At 40.0% G+C, this 22,084-nt stretch overlaps 1 protein-coding gene across 1 annotated transcript in view; it reads right to left on the bottom strand.

Annotated features, from left to right (window-relative positions):
* Window positions 1-22,084, bottom strand: part of CORIN (corin, serine peptidase) — a 267,935-nt gene that overhangs the window by 128,225 nt on the left and 117,626 nt on the right. Inside the window, exon 5 of the mRNA XM_061164691.1 lies at window positions 10,876-11,057. Coding sequence (XP_061020674.1) covers window positions 10,876-11,057 — 182 coding nt within the window. The remainder of the gene's footprint in view (window positions 1-10,875; window positions 11,058-22,084) is intronic.

The following is a 22,084-nucleotide window of genomic DNA, read 5'->3' on the forward strand; positions in this document are numbered from 1 at the left end:
GAAAGTCTGAAGCACAGATAGTGGGGTTGGGATGTGGGTCTGACCACAAAGGATCACATGAGCAGACATTCTGGGTAATGCGACTGCTGTGCATCCTGACGCGTTAATGGCTACATGAATCTGCGCATGTGTTAGAGTTAACAGAACTGCACACAAGAAAAGACTGAACTTTATTGTGTAAATTAAGCAAAGTAAGACACTTTACACACGGACATATACCAACACACTAATATAAACTAAAAACAGCTTGTTTCTGTCAGAAAGTCACTCTAATTTGGCCAATTAGTTTGATGGTGAAGTTTGGCTTTACCACTTAGGTAAATTCTATGTAAATTGAATGAACCAAATAAACAGCTTCAAAGTTTTGATGCATATGTTTAATGCATATGATAGCATATGAAGTTTTTCATCAAAATTATTGTATTATCAAAGATAAATTGAAACTAACAATATTTCAGTCTCCCAATTCTTTCTCAGTATATGGAGTTAAATAAAGTGATCTAACTGAAAGATGTTAGATAAATAAAATAAATAGATGTTTGATAAATCCTGGTAAAGTTATCAGAAACTGAGACCGTGAAGGCTCTAAATGAGAGGATGATAAATTCACGGGCAAGTTAGGTGCCTTCCAGTTTTCACTTTAAAAAATAGGAGAAGAATCAAACAAAGAATCTAATAATTTCACTGGTAGATTATTACTATGTGACTTTTGATATTAACCTGGAAAGTTGTTCAAATAATTGAAGACCATTATTATGGTAAACTCCTTGTACTTAATTATGTGAATAAGTCTTTAAGTCATTACAATCCAGAAGACAAAAAAAGTAGAAATGGAATTGATGCCAAACTCTGTTCCTTTCTACACAAACCAGTTTTAAAAGAAATCATCCCATCTAACACAATGAGAGATGAATTTCCAACAAATGTCACATTTAAGCTTAGTAATTATTTATAAACACATAATAGACTTAAGTCACAATTACTACAGTAAGTTAATCAAAATGCTAACACTCAGTCTTATAAGTGAGAAAAGTTTTTTATAAGTAATAATTTCCACTCTCATATATGGCTTTTTTCTAAGGTGACAAAAATAATTATAAACATTAAAAGAATACACCAGAATGAAAGTCTGTGAGCAACGGGAAATAGAAGTGTGAAAAGAGAAGCTATGTAATATTTGTCCAATATTAAAAGAAGAGCTTGCAAATTTTGAATGGTTGTGAGTGACAAGTCACTATGGTATTTAAATTTCACTGAACACATTTAAAAGAGTAATATAACAGTTTCATTTTTAAAATGTCGATTATTATAATATCCTTTAGATTGTATGCTGTCAATTGCTTACATTCATGATTTAAAGTTTTTAAATATTAACTTAAAATTGTGAAAGGAGTATATAATTTTTCAAAATCCTTTTAGGGTCCCACAAGCAAAAATATTTGGAAGACCATACCTCTGAATACTATGTTACATACACAGCCTCCTCAATATGAATTTAGCTCATTTTGTTTAAATGTGTACAGAGGTTTAGACACCAAATAAACATATGGATTGAGCAGATGGCAATTACTTCCCAACTGCTGAGCTCAATGGAATTGAAGTTATGAAGATTGTGATGCTATTTGGCATAATGAAGTCGCAATTTCAGAAGAGATTCAGACTTTGATGAGATGATTCCGAATCATGCATTAGTTTCAGTGGGTGGCTGAGTGTAGAGTTCAAACTCTAGGATGTCTCAATTATCAGGAAATTGCCACGTTCCTGGAGCTCATTTTCAAGGAGAACTGAGCGTAAGGAGGTATGTCCATCAAAAGGACAGAGGTAGTATCCAGTCTTGGGAATTTTTAGAGAGAAATATGAAACAGAACTAAGCTAATATTTTTATTGTGTGAAAAAAAAACCACCAGCAATTTTATTCAACTACCTGGTTCTATAAAGATGTATCTGCTGTGATTACATTGATCAACATAGAGATATAAAGCTGGAGATAGAATTAAAATAGATCAGGCTTTGGATTGTTCAGATGTGAATTACCAGCATTCTTGGTAGAGTGGTCAGACTGCTTACTGACCAAAATAAAATAGGCTTAGAGCTATGAATTTATAATTACATATATAAAAAAAAAACAAACGTTTGCCTTGTTGATAAACATTTCTGCATTTTATTATCATCTGTAAGACCACAAATGTGGATTTCTGATAGCAAGAGGCAATAATGAACAAAACGTGGATGCCAGCCACTGAACAAAATAATATTCTGTAAGATGCGCAGGGATCAACCCATGATATTGGGTTTCTGAGTTATCAACTTCTAAGCCATGCAATTAACTTGAAAATAGAGGAAGAACGAGTGAACGGAGGTGAGGAAAGGACATCTCTCTGTTTCTGTTTTAGGAACTACTGTGCCGTCTCAAGCAGAGCAACATCTGGCAGAGAATGGACACCTAACCTCAAATGACCTACAAATAAGAATTACTGAGCCCAAAGAGAAGAGCTAGTACTTGGGCTCAACAAGAAATGTTTTATTTGGCACTGCTTCTTTAGCTGGCATGGGAAGGAGGGAAGTCAAAACGAGACTGGCTCTCACAGTGAACAGAGGAAATCCACAAGCTGAGCATTCCTCATGGCTCATAGATGGAAAGAGATTTTCAGGGGCTTTAAATGATTTTAAAAACCTTCACGTTTCAATTCACAGCCAAATGAAATTCAAGTACTGGACAAGCTGATTGTGTAGTTTATTAAGAGTTCTTCCAAGTCTTTATCTCTATGACTGCCCAAATAACCACCACGGTAATAGTAGCTGTTATTCCTATGGCTTCTCTTCCTTCCCTTCTCTGTGATCACTCTCCTAACATGTTCTATGTTTCAGCCCTACAGACAGGTGCTTTAAAGAGTTGGGAAGATATCTCTAGGAGAAGAGCATTGCAGGCAGAGGAGTTGGAGCCTTAAGAGCAAAAAGGCAAGTATTCAGAGAAAAATCAGAGGTGATGGGGGCCAGATAATGAAGGGCAGGATGTTTGTGTTGTAAACTCTAGGAGGCACTGTTTGTCTTGACTTCTGTGTGACTGGTGCCCCGCCCTGGAGTCATGGGATGCAATGATACTGATGGAGTGCCCTGAAGGTTGTAGGGATAGTGGCTTTTATATTGAGGGAGATGGGAAAACTTGGAGAGGAGAGATGTAAATGTTTAAATGATCCCTTTTGCTTCTGTATGGAGAACAATCTGCTGTGGCAAGCAAGGATGCTAATAAGGAGGTGGAAGGATAATCCAAGCAGGAACTGAAATGACCAGAGCCAGGGGTGGTCATGGAGATGGTGAGCACTGGTTGGATTATGTGTATATTTTGACAGTAGAGCAGTAAGATTTCTGAAAGATCAGATATGGTATGGAAGAGAAAGAGAAAAGTCAAGGATGATATAAGGCTTTTGGCTGAAACAACTAGAAGAATGCAGTTGTTATTTACTAACATGAGGAGGGTTTGGAGGAGAGCAGGGGTGGGGGCAATACTAGATCAGGGTAGTATGTAGGACCATATTTTGTAGACACTCGAGTAGAAATAACTAGAAAGCTGAAAGCAGTGTGTGAGTGTACATGTGTGTGGTGTGAGTATATAGCACAAACATACATATACATGCAAGCGCAGAGCTTGGAGGATGTGCGGGTTTGAGATCCATGCTGGTAGATGGCAGTGCCTGGTGGTATTTCAAGCCATGAGCCTGCGTTAGATCATCAAAAAGAGGAGTGATCCAAGAAATGAGCCCTGGGGCACTCCAGTGTTTAGAAGTGAGAGAAGTGAGTAGAAGATAGCAAAGGAGGCTGAAAATAGGTGGCCAGAGTAGAAAGAAATTCTGTTGATGGCTCTGAGGTAAAGAATCTGCCTCCAGTGTAGGAGATTTGCAGGAAACACGAGTTCGAACTCTGGGTCAGGAAGATCCCCTAGAGGAGGAAATGGCAATCTACTCCAGTAGTCATTCTTGCCTGGAAAATCCTATGGACAGAGGATCCTGGTGGCCTACAGTCCATGGGGTCACAAGGAGTCAGACGCAGCTGAATATGCACACAGACCAAAAGTAGAAAGAAAACCTACCTGGAAGCCTAGAGGGTTTATCTTGGAGGAAGAGAGTGATTAAATGTGTCAAAAGTTGCAGGAGGTCAAGTCAGGGGAAGACTGAGAACTTCCCATAGAATTCAGCAACATGGACGGCAATTCCTGGAGACCTAGGGAAAGCTTTGCTTGAGAGGCTGGGGCAAGGACTTTGGAATACAGGTTGGCAGCCTGGGGGAGTGGAATAAAATTGGGGATGAACTGACAGATTTAAGAGTCGTCAGTATTTAGGTGGCTATGAGCAACCATGAGGTTTCCTAGACAAAATGAATAGAATATTGAGGACAGAGGGTTGGGACCACAGTTCTGTGGAATATCAATATTTCAGGAGCCAGGAGAGGAGGAGAGACTGGAGTGTGGCCGGAGGATGGGAAGCAGATCAAAACAGAGCGGTGTTCTAGGAACAAAGGCAGAGAGAGCGCCACGGAGGAAGGAGAAATAACCAGAGGCAAGGCCTTCCATTGCAGGGTGCAGCCGGGTTCCAGACTTCCTCCTCCACATCCCATGTCCCTGCTCTTACAGGACGCAGCACTCATAGGCTGTAGCAGATCCTCATCAGCTTCAAAGGCTGAAGGAAGCAAGGGTATCCCCCAGCTCCTCACCCCTCTACTGGGGTAATTCAAAGCCATATTGTACAAATCATACACTGTTTCCCAGATTTTACCATGACATTAAGCTCCAGTTGACCACAATGGTAGCTGGATTCATAATTTACCTTTACTGGCCATCTTCCATCTCTTGAACCACCTTCCCACTCCTCCACTGGTCTATGCCTCTCCCAAACATATGATTTGTGCTTAAATTCTTGTCTTAGGCTCTGCCTTTGTACTCATCTGCCTAGCTCTCCATGGGCTTGTGAGCACTTTAAAAAGTCTGCATGCCAGTTCTTCCCTGGTCCAGTGGATAAGATTACATGCTTCCAGTGCAGGGGGCCTGGGCTGGATCTCTGGTCAGGGAACTAGATCTCACATGCTGCAACTAAAGAGATCCCATGAGGGGCAACTAAGACCTGATGCAGCCAAATAAACAAGTTTTTAAAAAAAGTTCTGCATTCCATCTTTCCTTTCCACTTCCTGACTGACTATATGGTCCATAGAGCATGCTTCTAAATGTCTGTTATGTTGAAGTGTTTATATTTTCATAGTTCATTATGGATTCCAAAATTTTTTCAAATACATTATTTTATTTAGTCCATAAAACCTTTCTACCACCTAGATATTATTCCTACTGTAAAATAAAATTGAGGAAAGAGAAGTAAAAAGGGTTTATGAAACTTGCTTCAAGATCATCCAGTTATTAAATAAAACAACTAGGGCTTGAAAACAAGTCTTCAGATTTAGATTTGGTGCCCTTAAAAGAAGCAACTATATATCAAAGAAAGAAAATGTTTTTATAATTTAAATTGTCAATAATTTAAAATTATAAATGTTGCAAAATTTGAGGTTCTAGGAAAATCTCATTATATTTGACTATTTATTGTAATGAAAAGTGTGTGGCTAATTTTGGTAACTCTACTCATCTACCTCTGGCAAAATATTGACACTACCTCAAAGAAAGTAATTTTCCCAAGTAAATTCACAATACAAAAGGAGAAAGGGGGTATTATGTCTTACTAGGATCTTGAGACAACAATATATTGGGGCTAACATACTGAAGTGGTTTATCTCAGCAACCAAAGCTAAGAAAGCAAATAAGATACTCAGAAAAGGAAGAGGAAAATGAAAGAATAAATAGCTGAAGTTCTTTCATGGCAGCAGAGATCTATTTCTAAACTACTTTCCATATACAATTTCAGACAAGGTAGAGTAAGGGACTAGTCAGAAAGCTCAGAATGATTGATGGACCTTGACCTTTAGCCCTCTGAGTTCTCACAACTCAACTATGGAAACATACACCAATGTTTATTTTAAAAACCTCTGAGAATAGTTTCCACAGCATTATCACGTTAGCACATTATTTACTTTACGGGACCAGGCATAAGATAGAAAGGGTAAGACAACTGAGTAGCCTTCCATATGAGAACAAAATATCTTCAGAGTCATGACTGATTTAAAAGATGCTATGACAAGATGAAGTAAATTTACAGAGCTGTGCATTGGGAAAAGCAGCTGTTACAAGTTGTGAGTTTTGGCTCAACTCAGTCTAAAAAGGCATTTGAAAGCTCTTGTGAGAAGGAGGCTGTAACAGAGGGGAGCATTCAAAGATTAATAATCAAATCCCAGGACAGTCCCGGGATGAAAACAGAACTGGGGGGCTGATTTAAAATAATCTTGGGATAATCTTCCTGAACCTCAGTTTCCTAATTTATAAAATGAAGATGATAATACCTCAGAGATTTACTTTGGAAGCAAAGTGAGCTAACAGCTGCGAAAGCAGTTTGGAAAGGAGAACGGGGTTCACGAGGTAAACGCGAGGTTGCTGTTTTCTTGGGCAAACGACTTGACGAGTTGGAAGGAGAAAACTAAGATGGGAGTCAACTTTTAATCCTCACTTGTTTCACTGGTTAAACAGACACCTGACACCCAACACAGGTCCTCAGTGTCAAGTGCCTCCCAGGACACCCCCTTGCTGCCTCTGTGTCAAGTGAGACCCTTCATTTTTCAAATATGCAGAGCTCCTCTGTGTCATTGACTCCACTTCTGTTCCACTGGCATTTAACCTGTGTTCTTCTGTAGTGTCTGTCAGCATGTTACATGGAGTTACCAATGTTCTTTTTACATTGTTTCTCACATTCTCATATACAGATCTACCAAATCAGGCTTAACACTCCTTAAAGTATTAACCATTACTCCTTAAAGGTAGGGAGTATGAGAAGTATTATTATTATTATTACTATAAAGAACCTTGCAAAACATCACGCCCAACCCAGAGTCTCTCAAAAGGAGCACTCCTGGCATTTGGGACTGAACAGTTTGTGTGGGTACCTGACCCATGCCCTAAAGGATGTTTCACAGTATAGTGGGTCTCCACTTGCGAAATGTCAGGAGCAACTCTTTCTGTCCCCAGAGCTGTGACAACTGGATTATCTCTAGACATTGCCAAATTCCCAGGTGGAGGGGTCGCAAGATTATCTGTGGTTGCGAACCATCTCCCTAGGTGGATATAAACCAATATTATGGTTACTGTAATTACTTTTATTTTTTCATATTACCTGCAATAATGCTCAGAACTGAATACACAATGAATATTTACTAAATAAGTGAAAAAATGAGAAAACGACTTCACGAGTTATATTCATAACTGTTCTTACAGCATAAAACCTTATACGATTAAGGCAATATTATACAATTCATACTTTTCTACCTGGCATACAATATTCTTAGTTTATGAACATTTTTAAGTAACTATGTGTGTGTGCACTAGAAATTATATTCTCATGTGTACATAAATATCACAGCTAACAGAGGTTCTTTCCTAACACATGCCCTATGAATATACCTATGATGACTAGTATACTCTATCTATCAAGCATGAGATGGAAAAATTATTTTAAATTCCAGGAAAATACTGTATCAAACACCAATTATCAGACTCATTTTCAGAGAATTAACTCTACATGGAAAAAAAGAATACAGTAAAGAATTCTAAAAAGGTTGACAAATAGAGGATCTCAGATGAGTGTACTTAGCACATTTCTGTTCTCTTAAAACATAAATTTCTTTAATATATCTTCCCAGATCTTTTCCAAAACCATCAATCTTTTCCAAGATGGAAAGATTTGTACTGTCTTTTGATATTTGAGGAACATATGTGAAGTGGCATTTCACCTAGAGCTATTAAAGAATATTGGTATTACTTTGATTTTAAAACCTGATACTTTAGGACCATCATGTTATGGAACACTGATGATTTTTGATTTTCAAATTTTCTCAGTGGATTCTTAAATCCTATATCATCAGGCTACTTTTTCCAAATGACAACTAATAAAGTGTTCTTATTTAAATGGGAGAACTGTAGCTGAAATAGAATTAAAAGGGCTTCTTTTTCATGTACACTCACTCATCATTCTGGTAGTTTATTGCTATGTACGATCTTTTGGAGGGAATCCTAATTTAGCAGTAGACCTCTACTGTACAGTGTGTTAAAAAGAAATAAACAAACCCTTACTTTTGGCTTGGATAAATAACTTGTGACAGGTCAATGTCCCTCCCATCAAGCAACACTGGAAAAGCCAGATGAAACACAAGAAACATCCATTTAAAGGTCTCTGATAGCTGGTGAGACTATTAAGATGTGAGTGGCTAAGATCCAGAGAGAAGACAACTGCAGAACGAACAGTCACATTCTGCGTATGGATGCTTTTACCCCTTGGTACTCGCCAATTCTTGGCACAGTACTAGAAACTGAGAGTCTGGACATAGGGCCCCTGCAAAGAGGCAGAGAAGCCAATAGAACTTTTTGGTAAACCCACAGAGGTAGAGAGATAAAACTTCGAGTTTTGGCACTACCAGAGGAGTGGGAAATTAGGCACCAAGGATGTAGCAGGAAAGGAGACACGGAGAAGGGCAGGCCTGTCATGTGGAAGGATTTCCCCTCACGGCTTCTGCTGTAAAGAGCAACAAGCCAAAGAGTTAGGTAGAAAACCTCTGCACAGCCAAGCAGAAATTTAGCAATCTTGCTGCTCTGCCAAAAAAAAAAAAATGACAACTTGGGACTGCCAAGGAGCAGAATGCAATAAATGCCTTGGTTTCTCAGCAAGGCTCACCAGAGAAATGCACTCTCAGAACCGATGCTCTCTTATAAACACAGAGCAAAATCAGTTCACTTCTTACTGGATCAATGTGGTCTGTTCCTACTCTACACTCCTGCCCTTCAGGAGAGTATCTGATTCCCCCACTGTCAGCTAACAGGCTTCAGATGCTTCAGGTTTAGCCTCAGCTGCAGAGAATGGCTCTAAACAGGGGCACATCCTTCCCAAGAAGGATCACATCCAATGGTGGCTTGAGGTGGGGGTATAAAGACCTGGCTGACTTGTCCCAACATGGAACAAGTCCCTGAGACCATATGAGCCCCAGAACGCCCCGAAGATTTAGCCAAAGCTTCAGTGGGCCTGGATCACATTTCGGCTTCTGCCTTCACCTAATCCCGCCTTCTCTCTCCTCCTTCACACAAGTGCTGCTATCTAGTAAACACCCTCCACAACAAATTCCATCTCAGTGACTGCTTCTGAAAGACCCAGCTTGTGACAGTTGCAGGAGTGGTCCCAGAAAGCAGCCAGTCTGATGGGGTTATTGATCTGGATCACTCACTGCTGGCATGAGAGTGAAGTTGCCATTATTGATGGCAGGTGGAGACAGACATTCCCTGGCACCAGGGCGTGGTCCAATTGTTAAAATCATTATCAGAAGTGAACTGGAATACTTTACCTACAGAAAGGAATGCACTCAGTGGGGTGACTTACCAAGTATTTGGTAAGTAACGATAAGGACAATGGATTGGATGGCTTAGTGCTAAGCATCAATATTCTAGAAAAAGAACTCAAAACTCCAGGCAACTGTAACTCATGTTGTGGAAGCCAAAGGGCCCTCCTAGTAATTTAGAAAGAGACTCTCACATACTGTAGCACAAGAATCTGGAAAACTGAGGATCGGAAAAGATTAATAATACAGACCCATTAAAATTAAGACTTTCTATTCCATAATAGGCACTGACAGAAGAAAGGAAAGGTAAGCCAGCCAGTGGGAGATCTTTACAATGCATATATCCAACAGATAACTTCTATACAGAATGCATGCAGAGCTACAAATCAGGAACAGACAGACAGACTACCCAATCAAAAAATGGGCAAAATACTTGGACAGACACTTCACAAAAAAGGATATTTAAATAACCAAAACAGCTTGAAAATTCAACCCCAATCATTAGGAAAATGCAACTTAAAACCACAACACTACCATCAGAATTGCTCAAATGAAAACGACTGGCAATACCCAGTGTTGGGGAGAATTTGGAGCAAGTGCAACTTTCATAGCTAGGAGAAATATAATGTCCATAACCTCTTTGAAAAACTGTTTTGCTGAACAAATACATAGTTCCACGTTCCATCAAAGACATGTACAAGAATAGTCACAGTATCACCATTCACAGCAGCTGGAAACAACTCACATGTCTGTCAACAGCAGAGTAGAAAAATATGTTGTGGTATAAAACATGTTATTGTTTAGTTGCTGTCATGTCTGACCTTTTGCAACCCCATGGACTATAGCCCATCAGGCTCATCTGTCCATGAGATTTCCTAGGCAAGCATATGGGAGTGGTTTGCCATTTCCTTCTCTCAGGGATCTTCCCGACTCAGGGGTTGAACTTGCATCTCTTGCACTGGCAGGCAGGGGCAGGTGAATTTTTTTTTACCACTGAGCCACCAGGGAAACCCATAAAATGTATTAGAATACCATAAAAAATGAGAATGAATGAACTACAAGAAGATGAAAATACAGTGAATCTCTAAAACATACTGTGGAGCAAATGGAGTGAGACAAAAAAGGCATGCGTACTGTATGATTAACTCCACTGATATCAAGTTCAGAGGTTGGCAGTGTCACCTGAGGTGATGGGAGTCTGTGTAGAGGTCTCTTTGGGAGGGTCAGATCACTGGGAGAGAGGTTGGGTTTCTGGGTTGCTGTTATTATTCTATTTCTTGATCTGGGTGCTAGTTACGTGAGTCTGGTCACTTTGTTAAAATGTATTGTACTGTATGCATTTTTTGTGTATTTCCTAGCATGAACTTCAATAAAAATCTTTAAAAAATGCAACAAAATGCAGACACCTACATTGTTTTTCATTTTCCTGCTGTGGTGAGAAGCAAATCCTGCTGACATTGCTGTTTTCACTTTGGTTTCTAAACTGTGAACATTTGAGGAAACTGGGCCAGGAGGCATTCACCATTCCCAGGACTGACTCACAGCCCTCTTTTGCAGACTCACAGAAGGATCTACAAGGCAGGAGTCCATGACTAGAAGAAAAGAGAAAGGTGGAAATTAATGTTTTTATAGACTGTTCCTCAAAATAATAATTAAACTAAAGAAAAGTTGGCCACCCGTGCTACAATAATACCTTAATTTATATTTACTGTAACCAACAATGTGAATTGTCAACAACAACCTTCAACCCTGTAACAAGCATTTTAGCCACCTCACTGTCATGATTCTAGAGGGGATAAGCTAGTTCCATAATAGATCATCTGACTCTCTCCTAGAAGGATTTATCCAAAATGACTTTTTTTTTGAGATTTTTTTGTGTTAAGTAAACCTGTCAACCAAAAAAACAAAACAAAAAAAATGCTCTACTTACTGCCATAAGGAGTAAATTAACATGAAAATGTCCCCAAATGAAAAGGCAGAAGTAGATCACAAAATAGGTTAATCTCATTTCTTTATCAACCCTCTGAGAGGCAGACAGAGAGAAGCTGTTCCCTAACCTTCACTGTCTCCCTAGAAAAGAAAATATTACACAAACAAATGGCAACTCTGAAACCTTGTACAGTAATTTATCTTTTCAGTTCTGTGCTGTCTTCTGCAAAATAGAAAAACACAAACTGTCCACTAGCAGTAAGGTAACGACGCCTCCGAGTTTGTCTTTATTTATCTGACACGCAATCAAACTGCTGGATCCGAGGCCCTGTGTCTGGGGACTGGGACGCTACAATGTCAAGGTCATGGACTTGGCTCCTGCAGATCCAGGCAGCTTTTTCTACTTTGCAGCTATGGACTGCACCTCTCACCCTAGCTGGTCATCTGACAAAGGCATCTCAAATGATTTTTAAGAAAACTAGGAAAGAAAATGTACATGTCAGTCAAAGCAGAGCACACACTTAAAAATGTAGGGTCAATGAGAAATTCCAGAATCACACAGTATCAGATCTGTAAGCAACCTTAATCAACACCTCATTCAAATCCTTCATTTGAGGGAAGTCTAGGGAGATTCTGAGACACACAGCTTCATAACAGAGAAAGCGGGAAGAGAATCCAGATTTTTAACATTCAACCCATGCCCTATCTCAGAGAAGGCAATGGCACCCCACTCCAGTACTTTTGCCTGGAAAATCCCATGGAAGGAGGAGCCTGGTAGGCTGCAGGCCATGGGGTCGCTAGGAGTCGGACACGACTGAGCAACTTCACTTTCACTTTTCATTTTCATGCATTGGAGAAGGAAATGGCAACCCACCACTCCAGTGTTTTTGCCTGGAGAATCCCGGGGATGGGGGAGCCTGGTGGGCTGCCATCTACGGGGTCGCAGAGTCGGACACGACTGAAGCGACTTAGCAGCAGCAGCATGCCCTATCTACCATCCCATATCATTTATTCTCACATAAGGACCTGATAATTAGGCCTTAAGAACTCCTTGACCCAACACACACATTTATAATTCCCCACTCATTTGTCTATAGGTCACTGGAACATAAAGGGATATGCCAGCCACTGAGTTAAAACAGAAAGGATCAAGTCTATGAAAGAATCTTGAGAGTGAGGCCTTGTTATATATAAAAATGTGGGAAATGAGTACTCAACAATTACATTTAGATACAAGCACTTTTGTCCTTCTTAGAAACTTGTCTTAAAATTGAGTAACTTTTAGAATCCTAATATTCACATAACTATATTAACATGTATCCAAATTTGTTAGTGAAGATGTGAGAAGAAGTTTTACATTTGAAAGAATTAGCTTTAGACATAAAATATGAATTAGTCCAAGCAAGTATCTCAGGGGAAAGGAGACATCTGATTGTCATTCAGGAGATACATTATTCACAGAAGTGAAAATTCTGCCTAAATAACATTTTTGAAAAGATTTTCTTTCCTAGATCTTATTCTAGAGATCTTACATATTTTCTCAAATAAAACCAAGAAACGTGGTTGAGGAATATGGGGAACACAGAATTCCTATGCAATTGCTTCTACTTTGCTAGGCTCTAAGTGCTACATACACATTAACTCATTTCTCACTACAGTACTATACCAGCGATACCATTACTGGCATCTCTACTCTACAAAAAAAGAAACTTAAGCACAGAAAATATATGAGATTCTTCCAAGATCCCTGAGTTAGTGAGTGTCCCAGCCAGCATTCAAACCCAGGCCAACCAATTCAAGAACTATTAACTACTCTATTACACATGAGTCCTTGCTTTAGGAATGTATGTCCCAAAAGCATAACTCAAGGTTAATTCAAAACCTGGTATGTACTTTCCCAGTGAACCAACCATATACACCGTGGTTGGGTTCTCCCTTCATTCTACAATCTTCTACTTAACCTCCAATCATCAGTATTTGCCAAGGGGCTGAGAAACACTAGGAAAGGGTGAAGGCATTTCTCTTTTTTTCCCAGGTGTAAGAGCCCACTCAAGCTTGGCTCGGTTTCAGCATTCTTCCTTTGCTTCCTAGTCCCTGACCCATGTCCCAGTGTCCTGACACCATCCTGCCCACCCCACTCCAGCGCCCCACCTGGTAAGCCACCTCCACCAGCGCATCATTGTTTTAGTCGCTTAGTCATGTCCGACTCTTCGTGACCCACCAGGCGCCTCTCTCCATGGGATTCTACAGGCAAGAAAATGGGAGTGGGTTGCCATTTTCTCCTCCAGGGGATCTTCCCAACTCAAGGGTCAAAGTTGTGTCTCCAGCTTGGCAGAAGGGTTCTTTACCACCACCTGGGAAGCTATACTTGCTGCTGAACATTTTTCCCCTTCCTACCATCAAAGCTACATTCCCCAAGTGAGCTGATTGAAATGAGACTTTCAAAGAAGAAAAGAGATGAAAATAACACAGAGTAGTATATAATAATAGATGGACACTTCACCCTTCAGAGGTTTTTGGCATCATTAGAAGATTGCTTGCTGGACCAAAGGAATCTCTGATGGAATTCCAGGTGCCACTTACAGAGGGAAAAGTCATCCCACATTGTCAGGTGGGGAAGATTCACTGCGAGGCTGAGTAGCACTTGAGGCCCAACTCTCCCAGGTGTTTCTTGGACCTTTCCTCACTTCTGAGCCCACATATTCTTTGATCACTCCACTTCTTCGCTCAGAACCTTCTATGGTAAGGGCGATGAAGGTTCACACAGGGGTCCAGCAGACCATTTTCACTCTAAAGCTGAGTCTTTAACTCAGAAGCTCACTTCTTGTCACTGACCCTCAGCTGAGTTACTTTCTGCAAGAAAGCATAAGCCACCCCTCTGAACTCCTCATGCTGGCTGCTGGCTGCTCCTCACTGCCTGGTCCTGCCAACAGTTCAGTCACACAAGACTCAATTTCATCATGCGAAAAGTCAGGGGTTTGGAAGAGCTGATTTTTCACAGTCCTTTTACCACTGACATTCTGTGAATCTAAATTCACTCTTTAACACAATGCTTCTCAGAGGAGTGGTGATAATCCCACCAGCTTTGTTAAATTTCAAAAAGTAACAGATTTTTTTTTTTTTCTCGAGACTTGATCTGGGAATATATAGAGACATTAAAATACCATTAGGCCTTCCATTCTAAAAATAGGGCCTAAGAAAAATGTCTAGAGTGTTTCCAAATAGCTCTCTTAAGAGGTGTAACCAACGGAGATCCATAGGCTTTAAATTGCCAGATGAGGACATGTGAAATAGTGATGGGGTATTAATAACAAGCAGCCCTTTCAAACACAGCAAAATGAGGAGCCATTTGTTCTTGTTTTGCATGAAATTCAAGTGCCTACAAGGGGTTGAAGCGTTTTGCTTTTCATCACGTGGAACAGTGTGTTGAGACAGACCACACTATTTTGGCATATAAGTGCTGATATCCAAGCAACAAGCAGACTGACATCTGAAAACAGTGCTCATAACAGGGAAGGAGTCAGATTTGGCTATCAGGACACTATTTTAGAAAGGGTGATTGTTTTAAATGGACATTTGAAGGGTATTTGGTGGTATGCAAAATCCCCTTAAAACATTTCAACTAAAGCTTAAGCAGAAAATTCTTACCTCTGTAATTTTGTTAAAAACAAATACATACAAATATAAATACTTCTACTATATACTAATAATGAGGTTTTTAGGGGATTTTCATTAGGAATGCTACTCAAATTATCTGTTAATACAAAAAATTATAGATTTTACCTATACAATTTCAAGCAAATTTATCAAATAAATTTCCTATTTACAAATATATATATATTTTTCTTTACTGTACTCTTTGACCAACATCTCCCCATTTCCCCACCCACAAATTTTCAGAATTTTATCTGCAAAAATAGCTCTGATAAAGACATAAAGTTAAAATTATTGAATAAGCTATAGGCACATTGTAGGCTTATATAATAGCTAAAGGATTTTTAGGTTTTATAAATCACTTTTTTCTAACTTTTTAGTTTTTTTTGAAATATGGCTCATGTACAATATTATATAGGTTACAGGTGTGCAATATAGAGATTCACAAGTTTTAAAGGTTATACTTGATTTATGGGCTTCCCTGGTGACTCAGATGGTAAAGAATCTGCCTGCAATGCGGGAGACCTGGGTCCAGTCCCTGGGTTGGGAAGACCCTCTGGAGGAGGGCACTCCACTATTCTTCCCTGGAGAATCCCCATGGACAGAGCAGCCTGGTGGGTTACCGTCCATGGGGTCACAAAGAGCTGGACATGACTGAGCAACTAAACACATGGCACTTGATTTACGGCCATAAAACATTTGCTATATTCTCCATGTGGTGCAATACAGTCCTGTAGCTAATTTTATCTAATATTTAACTTTTTACTTCAAACTACTTTTAGAGACTTACAGAAAAGTTTTAAAAACAATACACAAAGTTTCCATGTGGCCTTTATCCAGGCTCCCCCAAAGCAAACACCTTACACAACTACAGTACTATTATCAGAACCAAGAAATGAACACCGTACAGTATCTTTACCTAAAGTAAAGACCCGATTCAAATATCACCAAGATGTTCATTTAGGGTCCCACACTGCATTTCATTGTCACTTTTTATTTCTGACAAATAAACTAACCTTTGAGTATATCAGAAAAGCTCAGGATTTAAAACTCTTTTCCCATGGGGGTGGAGCAGTTTTTGTGAAAGGCTGACTTTAAGCTGGCCCCAATGACCCCTACCTCATGCTATTTATGCTCTGTATAATCTCTCCCCTTGAATGTGAGCTGGCTAGTGACCTACTGACAATCAGTAGGAGGTAATGGGATGTCACTTGCATCATTAGAGTACATAGGACTGTGACTTCTATCTTGCTAGCAGACTCTCTTCCTCACTGGTTCTGTTGAAGCAAGTTGCCATATCAGGTGGGCTTACTGGCAAGGACTTGAGGTTGTCCTCTGGCCAACAGCCAGCCAGGAACTAAGACCCTCCACCCTTAAGGAACTGAATTCTTCCAACAATCACATGAGTCTGGAAGTGGATCCTTTCCTAGGCAAGCCATCAGACAAGACCCCAGCCCTGGCCAATACCGTGACTGTACCCGTATGACACATCCTGAGACAAAGGACCTAAGGCACTCCCAGGTTCCAAATCACAGAATCCATCAGACAATAGGTATGTGCTGTTTTAAGCTGCCAAGTCTGTGGTAAGCTGCTACACAGTAATAGGTAACTAAAATATTTCTCTTTGATATAAAACTTGGTAAGAGGCATGCTACTAACTTAGATGTATGATTTACACAATTTTTTTTTTTTTTAATTCCTAAATTTGTCTTTGGTAAGCCAAAACAAGTTGTTCAGTGAATAAGACCATAGTCATAGGGAGCACCCAGAGCTGCAGACTTTAGTTATGAAGAGAGTGTTAACGATGGATGGTCCTGCAAGAAAATCTACTCCTATTTCCTCCTTTTAATTATTAGAAAATTGAAACCTAAAAAGATCTCTTAGCCAGTGCTATGATGCCAGCCCAGCACTCCAGAATGTCTCACCTAGCTGACCTCGTCTCATAAACATGAGTCCACAGATAACACAGGGGTATAAACTCAGAAATCACACAGGAGCATGAATTCATCAGTACTGCCAGAAAACACAATTAGCAACAGATGGCTCTTTTCTCTCTGTCGTGGACCAATGGCACCAGCTTCCTACGTCCACATCTCTGGTGGCCTCAAGCGACCTCATGAGACATATGGCTTAGGTGGGGCATAATGGGAGCAGGAAAGAAGTTCCCTTGCTTCCCAGCTTCACGAGGCATGGGCGTGGAAAACCACGCTGGCGAACATTTATGGATGTCACTGTCTCACACCAGAAGAGAGATCATGGGAGAAGTCAAGGTATTTTTGGTCACATTAGTCTGAAATTCTTAAAAATCCAGGACTGTGTCTGTCTTATTGTTCATCTGCAATAATCATAGTTCCAGAATGAAAGAAACGGCTTGCTCAAGTAGGGTCATTGCAGAGCATTTAATGAAAGGCCCATTTACAAAGACGCTGGGAAGGTTTCAAAAAACCAACTGGGGGTAGTGCAGCCTGTGGGGCCAGGTTGCTGCTGGCATCCCAGACTCAAGGGAAAAGGTGAAGCAGCAGTTACTGGAAGTCGGAGAGTTGTGTGCAGAAGGCTGCCTGACAGGAGTCAGAGCCTCTCACAGTGAGGCAGGCAAGTCCAAACCGTGTGACCTGATAAAGAAGAAAAGAGGGGATTGGGACTGCCTCTCTGAGCCACCAGAAGCTGGAAAGCAGACCCACTGCTAAAACTCACCCGTGGGGAAGAGTGGGCTGCAGGAGGGTGGGCAGTAGATAAGGAGAAATACAGGAGAAAGAGCCAGCACACGGCTGCATGCCTCACATCTAACGGGAGCTCAGCAAACACCTCTCGGGGACAAAACTAGCGCTGCACGAGGAGACTGTCCAACGATTATTAGCGTGAAATCTAGCAGGAATCTTTACACCACAGAAATCAGCAAATGCTACAAACAAGTTTTGTTTTTCAGGGAGCCAATTTACCAGCATAGCACTGGATGACAGTGTAAATCACGTCATCTCTTCCAGAAAGAAAGCTGCTTTTATCTCCACTGAAAGGAAACTTAAGGTCGTGCACTTATTGAACCAGATGAAGACAATATGTCAACAACACCCTGCTGTCTCCCACCACCACCATAGCCAAGAGTCCTCCTTTGAGATAAATGACTTTCTTGGTGGTAATATCGTCTACCCAAGTCCCCAAGCCTACAAAACTTGGCTTCACCTTCACCATTCATACGCAATTAATTACTAAGTATCACTAATTTTACTTCCTCAACCTCCCTCACATCCATTTATTCTCTCATTTTTTGTTCTCATGAAATTAAGCTAGTTGTAGTTCCCCCAATACAAAATAGATTTAGGCTGCTCTCTTTTTCCACCTTGTCCACATGGCAAACTTCTGTTTATCCTCCAAAATATAATTCAGCTATTATTTCTTCCCTTGGAGCAGCCTTCCCTAATACTGCCTAATGGAAAGAGTCCCTCGGTATTGTCCCCATACACACACCTTTCTAAACTGATCGCATTGGACATTAATGTAATTGTTTTCATGTCTGGTCCCTTATTAAGCTGAGTCCCTTTGAAGGCAAAACTGTGTTTTATTCATCAAAGTATCCTCAGCATCAAACAATGCACCTAGCACATTGTAGGTGCCAATAAATGATTGCTAAAGGAATATATTAATAACTTTCCTAACATCCTTGTTGAAAAAACTGTCAGAAGCTGAAAGGGAGCTCCCAAGCTCTACATGTGCCTGGCAAGACCCTCCAACTCTCCCTTATATCTACTCCCTCAACACTTGCATCCTTGCCAACAGTATCTGCTTGCAGGATTGATCCCATCATGCCCTCTTTCTCATTTGGAGCAGATATCACAGGACTCAGGATATCTGGTTCTCCTCACTTCCTGGATTCCCATATCTTCTTGGATCCTGGGTTTCCACATCTTTTTCTCAGTAAGATTTTCCTGAATGACACTTTACTTAAAATCGAACCCCTTGCCCTCATATCCACACTCTCCAAAGCTCTCCACTTCTTTGATTTTTTCCATTGCATTTATCCATAGTATATCTGTACCTGACATAGTATTATTAAAAAAAATTTTTTTTAATCTATTTATTTGCTCATTGCTGATCTTCCTCCAATATAATATGTGGTTCATGAAGTCAAGGATCTTGTCTATTTTGTTTGCTGCCATATACAGTATACAGCAAGCACTCCAAAAATATTTGTTTGCAAAGTAAAAGAATCACATGCAGAGAATAATTTGGTGGCCTGCTTGGAACAAAGCTGTCAGGAGCAAAGCTGGGCCAGAATCACCACCACCTGACTCCCAACTGAATAGTTTGTATGACAGCTCACTCTCCTCGCTCATATGCTTCCTCCCCCTGCTGCCCCCGAATTCTATGTGGTTGAATCTTGAAATAATTCCCATGTAAGGGCAAATGGCAGTAACACTGCTATGGATGAAAAGAAAGTGAAGTCACTCAGTCGTGTCCAACACTTTGTGACCCCATGGACTGTAGCCCATGTAGCTCCTCCGTCCATGAGATTTTCCAGGCAAGAATACTGGAGTGGGTTGCCATTTCCTTCTCCAGCGGATAAGTGTCTTGCTTATACATCAATAGTAAAATGTCACCCTCAAAGTAGAGACCCTGAGGAAATGCCCACAAATACAGCTCGAATTAAGACAAGTGTGAATGATGTGAAACCACACTGCTGCTGCTGTCACTTCAGTCGTGTCCGACTCTGTGCGACCCCGTCCCTGGGATTCTCCAGGCAAGAACACTGGAGTGGGTTGCCATTTCCCACACAAACACCCCTAACAGAGAATATAAAATTCCATAACCTTCTACACAACACGATCCTGATTCTCATTAACACTTGACACACTCACCAGGACCCATGGGATAGAGGATTAACAAGTCACAAAGGAAATCACAATCATTCAATTATTTTTTGCCACTGTTTTGATTTTTTTGCACATCACGAGGTGATGCCTGATATAGGGATTTTTGGATGCAGTGAATCACTAGCACTAAATCTAAATTCTAGTCACATCCACATAATTCCCATGAATTACTGAGGACAAAAGTAAACAAACTACCCCACTGAGTCTGATGAAATATGTGTGCTTGAGACTTTGTCAGTAATTTGACAAGGCATTTTCAGAGAGATTTGAGCTCCTGTGCCCTGAGTCAACAGCTTTGTGTCTTAATAATATGAGTTATCTGACTATTATCCTAACTTTGAGCCATTCTGGCACATAAAATGGAACCTTACCTATCATTTGATGTTTGATATGTAACGGCATTAAGCAGACTCAATCACCCATGTTGTTTGAGGTTGAGAAGTGAACTGTGATGCAACTGACCACCCAGACAGCCAGTGGACAGGATAGCTGTAGCTGAACAGACTGCTGTCTCCTGGTCAGCAGAGGAGACCAGGGAAACAAGTGGCAGATGACTTTCTGAATTTTTACTTGGTATTAGCAAGAAAGCCTCTTTTTTCTTTGACTACTGACCCATAAAAATTCTTTAACAATATAATCATGAAAAAATTTTATTTCTGTCATGTTTCCATTTATTCTCAAATGTGACACAATTAGAGTTCTTGGGACATAGACAAAAATCTCTAATAAACAAATTAGCAGTAAAAAAAAGTAAGTTTATGCAGACTACCTAATTTATGAATTCTTCAAAAATTGTTTTAACCATATTTTTCGATTGGCTTTTAAGATTATTTCAGGGTCGCATTTCCATAGGCGAGTGGCACATGCTGTCTTATGAAATCATGTCTTTAAGAAAGCCTTCTAAAATTACATTATAAACAAACGAATCTGTTACTTTTTTACTAAAAGGTTAGCAGTAGAAATCAAACTCAACAATGCTGTAGTAATTTAACGTCGTGCAGTAGTAGCAATTTTGAATATAAATTGGATGGTGGAGAAGAGGTTTTGTAATTCTGGTATAGCAAATATTTTTGAAAATTCATTCCTATATTAACTTTGGTGCCTATCTTGACTGTTCACCTAGAGGCCATCTTGGTGATCTGGCTGTCTTTAGTAAATGGATAGAGTTAAAACAGGAAAACCTTATCTGTGTATTTGAAATGAAAGGAAACTTTTACTGTAACTTTAAATAATGGGGCTAGAGTATCGACTCATTATTCTAGGGAAATTTGCTACTTCTAAAAAGGAAGCCTAGGGCACTGATAAAAAAAATGAATCAATTGTGTCTTCCAAAAACAGAAATTTTAAATACCTCTTGTTTCTGTCAACACTTTTTTTTCTCCTCTAGAGTGGCTGAAACAAAATATGCCTAGAACTTTTATTTAGCTACAAGGATTTTAGCAAAACCAAAAGTCTAAAAGATGAACACAAGGTGAGCAGAAGATAGCAACACAGAATTCCTATTGTGGTTTTAGAAGCAAAACACAGAATTCAGGGTGAGAAGCAGCCAGGTCTTAACACAATATTGACCGGGAGATTTTTGCAGAAACTAATTTCTATGGCTGGTGATGTGTTATGTAAGTGAATATTGAAACATCTCTGGTCATAACATTCAGGTAATGAAAGATATATTAATATATATCCTGTCAATAAGTTAAATACCTAGAGTCAGAAGTTCTACTTTCTACCATAAACCTTTCAACTCTGAGCAAAAGCCAAGCCACAGACACAGAGGTGTTTCCAGCAGATAATTTAACAATTTCTCCAAGGTGATACACTCTAAGTATTTCTTTAACATTTATTTAGGGAAGAACCTGACAGTTGCAACAGAGAGAAAGAGGGCTTTGGCTGTCAGGGTTCCAATGTACAAGCCCCACTGGGCAAAAGAGAAGTCCTGCAGGTAACTCAGCTCATCCTTTCTAAAGACAGTTAGGTGACCATTTGTGGCTACTGGATCCATTGGATGTCAACACAACACCCACAAGGCCCCCAACTGAATTCTGTATTATTCCCAAAGCAAATATAAAAGTGTCCCTGAAAAAAGTCATGGTAAATTTAATTTTTTTTCATAGGTTTTTAGAGTTCCTTGAATTAGAACCATGGGCCACTGTTGAACCTGCCCCTTCATC

This window comes from Dama dama, chromosome 17 (assembly GCF_033118175.1).
Source record: "Dama dama isolate Ldn47 chromosome 17, ASM3311817v1, whole genome shotgun sequence".
Classification (NCBI taxonomy): Eukaryota; Metazoa; Chordata; class Mammalia; order Artiodactyla; family Cervidae; genus Dama; species Dama dama.